Source organism: Abramis brama (genome assembly GCF_963993115.1).
Source record: "Abramis brama genome assembly, chromosome: 20".
Lineage (NCBI taxonomy): Eukaryota > Metazoa > Chordata > Actinopteri > Cypriniformes > Leuciscidae > Abramis > Abramis brama.
In genome coordinates this window covers 779663-787500 of record NC_139982.1, presented here as the reverse complement: position 1 = coordinate 787500, position 7838 = coordinate 779663, and the positions used below count along the sequence as shown (strand labels likewise).

General features: G+C 44.9%; 1 protein-coding gene across 1 annotated transcript in view; it reads left to right on the top strand.

Moving 5' to 3' along the window:
* ric3b (RIC3 acetylcholine receptor chaperone b) overlaps positions 1-7213 on the top strand; it is a 12657-nt gene extending 5444 nt beyond the window's left edge. The window contains exons 4-6 of the mRNA XM_084094456.1: positions 1-25; positions 3319-3452; positions 6656-7213. The exon at positions 1-25 is cut by the window's left edge and continues 69 nt beyond it. Of these exons, the coding sequence (XP_083950582.1) occupies positions 1-25; positions 3319-3452; positions 6656-6825 (329 nt within the window). The 3' untranslated portion in view covers positions 6826-7213. The remainder of the gene's footprint in view (positions 26-3318; positions 3453-6655) is intronic.
* Positions 7214-7838: the final 625 nt, after the last annotated feature.

The window sequence follows — 7838 nt, the reverse complement described above, 5'->3', positions numbered from 1 at the left end:
CATCAGCCAGCGTCGATACAGCCAGGTGTGGATATCTATCTGTGTGTCTGTGTGTGTGTGTGTGTGTGTGTGTGTGTGTGTGTGTGTGTGTGTGCAGTGAGTGTGACGTGTATGAGGTGTGATTTCTGCATTTACTTTGCAAACTAAGTGTCAATGAAGTGTCGATCGTCGCGTACCTTGCCGTGATGACGCATGATATCGTGCGTGTGGATAAACGCCTGGATTAATACTGAGACTATATTCTATTATCTTTACTATTGTACCTGTTTAATTTGGGATAGGATCATAACACACACATTTTCATGTTTTTGTGGGTTGGGCAACAGTGTAGACACTATTAGTAATCAGTATAATAATAATTAGTATAATTATATTTACGCAAGATTTAATATAGTAGGACTGCAACAAGTGTTAGCTATATTACTTAAAGGGATAGTTCACCCAAAAATGAAAATTCTGTCATCATTTACTCACCCTTCCAAACCTGTATGAGTTTCTTTGTTCTGCTGAGCACAAAGGAAGATATTTGGAAAAATGTCTGTAATCAAAAAATATTTACTATGGAAGTCAATGGGGACCGAGATCTGTTGATTACAGACATTTTTGTCATTTTTGTCTGAGGAAGATATTTAGAAAAATGTCTGTAATCAACAGATCTCGGTCCCCATTGACTTCCATAGTAAATATTTTTTGATTACAGACATTTTTCCAAATATCTTCCTTTGTGTTCAGCAGAACAAAGAAACTCATACAGGTTTGGAACAACTTGAGGGAGAGTAAATGATGACAGAATTTTCATTTTTGGGTGAACTATCCCTTTAAGTAATATTGCTAACACTTGTTGCAGTCCTATTATATTAAATCTTGCGTAAATATAATTATACTAATTATTATTATACTGATTACTAATAGTGTCTACACTGTTGCCCAACCCACAAAAACATGAAAATGTGTGTGTTAAAAAGAACAAACATCTCCTGTTTTCGGTGCTGACACGGTGCTGATGCGGTGCTGACGCGGTGTGGTACTGATGTGGTGACGCGGTGCTGATGCGGTGCTGATGCGGTGTGGTGCTGATGTGGTGCTGATGCGGTGTGGTGCTGATGTGGTGCGGTGCTGATGCGGTGTGATGCTGATGTGGTGCGGTGCTGATGCGGTGCTGATGCGGTGTGGTGCTGATGTGGTGCTGATGCGGTGTGGTGCTGATGTGGTGCTGATGCGGTGTGGTGCTGATGTGGTGCGGTGCTGATGCGGTGTGATGCTGATGTGGTGCGGTGCTGATGCGGTGTGGTGCTGATGTGGTAGGGTGCTGATGCGGTGACGGTGCTGATGCGGTGCTGATGCGGTGCTGATGTGCTGACGCGGTGCTGACGCGGTGCTGATGCGGTGCTGACGCGGTGCTGACGCGGTGCTGACGTGGTGCTGACGCGGTGCTGATGCGGTGCTGATGCGGTGCTGATGTGGTGCTGATGCGGTGCTGATGCGGTGCGGTGCTGATGTGGTGCTGATGCGGTGTGGTGCTGATGTGGTGCGGTGCTGATGCGGTGTGGTGCTGACGTGGTGTGGTGCTGACGTGGTGCGGTGCTGATGTGGTGCGGTGCTGATGCGATGTGCTGATGTGGTGCGGTGCTGATGCAGTGTGGTGCTGATGCGATGTGGTGCTGATGCGGTGTGGTGCTGATGTGGTGCGGTGCTGATGCGATGTGGTGCTGATGTGGTGCGGTGCTGATGCGGTGTGGTGCTGATGCGGTGCTGATGTGGTGCGGTGCTGATGTGGTGCGGTGCTGATGCGGTGCTGATGCGGTGCTGACGCGGTGCTGATGCGGTGCGGTGCTGATGCATTTATCCCAATTTTTGTGGTCTTCGTGAACTTCCAAATCATGGTTTGTAAAGTGCGATTAAATCGTTCGACCAAGCCGTCTTTTAGTGCCGCTTTCAGAGAGCTCACGTCGGTAACGGAGAACTGTCACGTTCGTAACATTGTTTTTTCCTCATAAATGCGAACACGAAAAATAAAATGGAGAAATAAGATGGATTTTATTGATAGGCTACTGATTTCATTGTATTACTAACATACACAGTGTCTTTGCATTCTGATTTAATTTATTGATTTAATTTAAGAAACCTGTGTGTGCGTGCGTGAACTATCCCTTTAAGGCTGCCAGTTAGAAAAAGGTAAATCAATTAATTAAATCTTGCAGTTGATATGTGACAGATTTTACTGCCTACAGCAATTTTATAAAACTATACTTTTAGTAAACATGGCTAAATAAAATACCGAGTTTAAAAAAGGTGTTAAAATGACCCAGAAGCAAACCCAGTGATGTGGGAATATCTCTGACCTATTGCTATATGCTGTTGTGTTACTATAGTTTTGATCAATAAATTTGTTTACATAAATATTAATCGTTGGATTATTTGGCTAAAATTTTGCATTAACCATTAGTATTATTATTATTATTATTATTATTATAGTCATGTAAATACTTTTCAAGTTCAGTGCACTGACAATATTTACATTCATTTAGAAGTAGCAAACTATTTTTTCAGTGTGTTGAGGAACACCTCCAGGAACACACAGGAACCCTGAACACAAACAAAATGCCCCCAAAAAGAACAAAAATCTCCTGTTTTCGGTGCTGACGCGGTGCTGACGCGGTGCTGATGCGGTGATGCGGTGCTGACGCGGTGCGGTGCTGATGCGGTGCTGATACGGTGCTAAATCGTTCGACCAAGCCGTCTTTTAGTGCCGCTTTCAGAGCGCTCACATCGGTAACGGAGAACTGTCACGTTCGTAACATTGTTTTTTCCTCATAAATGCGAACACGAAAAATAAAATGGAGAAATAAGATGGATTTTATTGATAGCTACTGATTTCATTGTATTACTAACATACACAGTGTCTTTGCATTCTGATTTAATTTATTGATTTAATTTAAGAAACCTGGCATAAGATGACAGATATGACAATAAAAAAAAAATTCATATCATAGTCTGATTCATTTTTAGATTTGCTTTTTTAAATTCTGATGGATCTCAAAATCACAAAACCACATTTGACATCATATAAAAACAAAATAATATTTTGAATAATTTTATGAATAAAGGTGGAAAATTAAAAACCTGTTGAAAAACAAAAACCTTTTCAAGTCATATCATTTGTAATTCTCATGCTGTCAGCAGGGGGCGCTGTAGCTCCCTCAGAACCCCTAGTTCCTGCGGCCATGCATTCACAGTACATTCAGACACAGTGTTTTTCTTTAGTTTGCAAAGTAAATGCACAAATCACACCTCGTGTGTGTGTGTGTGTGTGTGCAGTGCTGGAGCTGCAGTGGAGGAGGAGCAGCAGTTACTACAGCAGCTGCAGGAGATCACGCGTGTGATGCAGGAGGGCCGGCTCGTGGACTCAATCCCAGCATGCACTGCAGAATCCAGCGGCCAGCAGTGGGACGGTCAGACCAGTTACCCTTCCTTTACCCTCGCTAGCACCCGGCTCTCAGTACTGAGGTCACTTTTCATAATGCAGATAAATATATATTCAAAATCCAAAAATGTAAATACTATCAAAACAGTTGCATGCACTCAGTGAACTCACATCTATACAAAAGGAGAAACTTAGAAAACACGTTTACATTTACATTTGGCAGAAGCTTTTATCCACAGCGACTTACATTACATTTAAAGGCACACATTTACATTCGTATCAGTTCTTGCTTTCCCTGGGAATCGAACGCTCTACTGCAGGGCTCGGCAACCTTTCTGATATAAAGGGCCCTTTTCAAACTTTCTTGCTTATTAGTGTGCCATGTCAACATTAAGTTTAATTATGACATCACATCAAAAGTTTAATATCCAGGGAATCTGTAGTTTTATTCCATAGCAACATTTGATAACATTTAGTTCCCATAATCAGGACATTGTAACTATAAACAGAGTATGACACAAGGCTGCCATCCTTATAAAAACATTAACATCTGAGTTTAAATCATTAACCTTACCAACATTACAACAATCTTTTTTATCATCTTAAATTTCACTCAGTTATAATGGCAGTAAATGTCAAAACAGGAGAATTAAGACAAAACATATGAGAACTATACAATAATGCTGTGTAATGATAATAAAGACGGAAGCAATGGCAAAGTCAGTGAAGGTTTATTAAACAGAAGTTCACTCAGGAGGGTTAGGGTTAGGGTTAGAAGAGCTGGTGTGGGCAGAGGATCTCTCCGAGACGCGGGTCAGATGCAGAACACAGAGAGCACTTGAGGAGCACTTGAAACCAGTAGAGTAGCACTTGACCATCAATTATCCCACCATGCACTGGTTCTTCCCGGGTTAACCCAGAACCGACACTCCATGTACGGTCGGTACCGCCACTGCACACAGGAATTGTCACAGATCGCTGGAATAATAGCTTGCCTCCGGCGCATGTAGGCAGTTATAGCATTGTAAAATGCAGAATTTACTTGCACAACAGCTGCTAGCAAAGATATACGCCATGACTGACGACACCCAATCACAGAGCCGAGCGCGAGCCTCTACTGCGTCATCGTTTCTAAAGTCCTCCGTTTGACCCGTCCACACTAAAACGCCCTCCGGAGATTCAAAACGAAAAACGGGTCGGCAGCGTTTCTAAACTTCTCCGTTTTGGGTCTCCGTTTTTGCCGCTTTAGTGTGGACGGGAGGTGCAAACGCAGCAAAAGGTCTCCGTTTCTAAATGAGAACGCAGTAGTGTGGACGGGGCCTAAGAGCTAAGATGCATCGGGAAACCCGGCCCAGAATGAGACAGCGGCTCTACCAACCGTGACATGCTGCCATGCTTATGAAACAGAGCCCTTGTATGTAAAGTCATGTGTGCTACATTAAACAGATGCTTACCAGTCAGTGTGATCCCTGGCCCTGCTTTTCCTTGCTGAGCTGCATAAGTTGGGGTTCGTATTTAGTCACTTTAAGTTGCAAGCTTCGGCGTGTCAAACGCCTGCGGGAGGGGCTGAGCACGCTCTTCATCTGTGAGAATATCTGCTCACAGAGATATGTTGGTCCGAGGAAAGCCAATGCACTCTTCCTGAGACAGCAAAACGTATCTGGTACAGATATCCAGCAGGTGAAGATGCAGGTCCCGTGGTCATGCCTTCCAGCTGTTTCCGTAGCTCTGCAAACGTCCTCACCCACAGTGTTGAAGTCTTCAGCTCAATCAACTCCATTCCCACGTTCTGCATATCCAGCCAATCCATCAGAGCTAAATCCAGTTCATGTCCATCAAAGCTATCGGGTTTAATCAAGAATGAGAACATGGGCCCATACTTCTGAAATTCCCGAAATCTTGTTGTGAACTCCGACTATGATGTGTTTGCATATTTCAGCGGTGCTGATGCTGTGCTCCGTGGACTGTCTTGGCCTTTTCCAGCCAGGAAGGCCTTTATAGCATCAGAGCAGCTGACAGACCGCCCCAGCCCGTTCCCGCAGCTCAGCCACCGGACCGCTGGAGAGGGATATCCCGTTCCCGCAGCTCAGCCACCGGACCGCTGGAGAGGGATATCCCGTTCCCGCAGCTCAGCCTCCGGACCGCTGGAGAGGGATATCCCGTTCCCGCAGCTCAGCCACCGGACCGCTGGAGAGGGATATCCCGTTCCCGCAGCTCAGCCTCCGGACCGCTGGAGAGGGATATCTCTGTGTGCTAGAGCAGAGCGCTTCACTGTGAAGTTAACAACCACTGCAAGATCTGAATTTGACATTTTTGCACAAAGATGTTCTTGGTGTATTATGCAGTGAAGTTTCATGATGGGGTGACCAACTTGTTCCTGGATTAAGTCAAGCAAGTCTAGTCATCTTCATTTATATAGCGCTTTTAACAATGTAGATTGTTTCAAAGCAGCTTTACAGAGATAAACGTATAATTTAAGGTAACAGAGATTGTTTTGGCTTTATAGCGGTTCTTTAATAAAGTTATTTTCCAGCTAAAGTTAGTTTTGATTGATTCGCTTCCGTCGCAACGATCATTTGTTATTAAATTAGGGGCCGCTAAGACGACACCATTCTCTCTACATAGACTTTACACGCGAACCTGTGAGAAACGCTGATGGCGTTCACATGCGCATTAAGAGCTGGTTCTATACTTATGTGCGTTTGAATGTCATTATGACAATACGAGATATGTCAATTAATGTGCGCAAGTGGAGAGGAGAATTACAGTTTCAGAGTACAGCAGACCGCCCTCAGCGTAATCTGGCAGAATGACGGATGGCCTTCAGACGGATAATGACGGAAGATATCCGGCTAGCGCGACCTCTGACCTCTGGTTCAGCACAGGGTTTATCAGCGCTAGTGCTTCAATGTTATCATACAGGTCTGCACTAGACTTCACCTTTGCAGAATAGATCATAACAGGCGTTTACTGCTTACTACATCCAAGGGAATGTGTTTTCTAGAGGAATGCGCTTCCGTCCCCGTTCTCGTCTGAGGACAACTGTGATGACCTCTCCTGACCCACTCCAGACGTGCAGTGTAGTGGTAGCTTTAGTGTGACGGAGTAAGGAGACGTGTGTGAAGCACAGTGAGCTAAGCACTGAGAGCTGTGGTTATACTGGGAGATCATGAGCAGTGTGTACTGGTGTGTACTGGCACTGGTGTGTGTAATGAGCCTGTTCTTCCCCAGATCCTCCCGACGACAGCCGTAATGAGCATTTCTGCTGTGTTCATTCTCCTGACCTGACGAGAGAGAGCGGCGGACATGAGGAGACAGCCGACGCCAGCAGCCAATCACAGCCGGAGACCGGCGCTCAGACAGGAAGTGACATCAGACGGAGGAGCAGACATCACTACTGAGCCGTCACCTGTTTCACACTCGTCTTCAGAAGCGCACACAGGAGAACGCACTGAGCCGCTGCATTTAGCACATATTCACTTAGCATGTTCATATTTCAGACCTCTAATATTATTATATATGATTCCTCACTGACAGAGAACGACCCATAATGCACTGCAGGCCTGAGGGCAGTGGGAGGCTTTATCACAGTAAACACAGTTATTATGACTAGAGTTGATGCGCTTCACATTTCATCACTTATTTAATCACTTCTGTCACTGATGCTTTATTTACTGATGTGTTATTGTCATACCTGCATGATTGCATGAATGTCTATCATATTCTGCTGTGATAATGTTAATAAAACTCACACCTGATATTTGTTTCTGTGGTTCATCATCATCATCATCAGATGAAGGGTTCACCTCTCAGCGAGCCAGACACACACACACACACACACCCTTTGTCTTTGAGTGGACCATCCCATAATCTTCAATCTGAATCCATTCCTCTTCTCTGAGGATGAGGGTGGGGCTTTAACCTGTCACTCACATGAGATCAGCCAATAGCAAACCACAATCACCCGATCAAGCCCCGCCCACGTGTTCTCGTTCCTGAAGCGTTTCACTGGGAGCAGCTCAGCTTCTCTTTCCTGACGACTCCAGTAAATGTTTGAGTTTCTTCCGGGAATGAGCACGTCCCAATATTACTCATTAGAATAATTAATGCGCAGAATAAAGGGGCGGGGCCTGGCTGAGTGAGTTAGTAGTGTGTTAAACTGCCGGATATGGTAAGGGGCGGGGCATTTCCCAAACACACGCGAAGTGCTCGACCAATCACAACACACTGCTCCAGCCGACCAATCAGAGCACAGTGTGCATTTCAGGAGGAGGGGCTTCATAGAGACAGGAAGTAAACAGATCGGATTTAAATCCGTTTGGCAAAAACACATTTATTTGACCAGGTGTAAATGGAGTCGCTTTGATAAATCAGACAGCGATGCGATCTGAGAGACGCATGCAGTGGCCAGGTG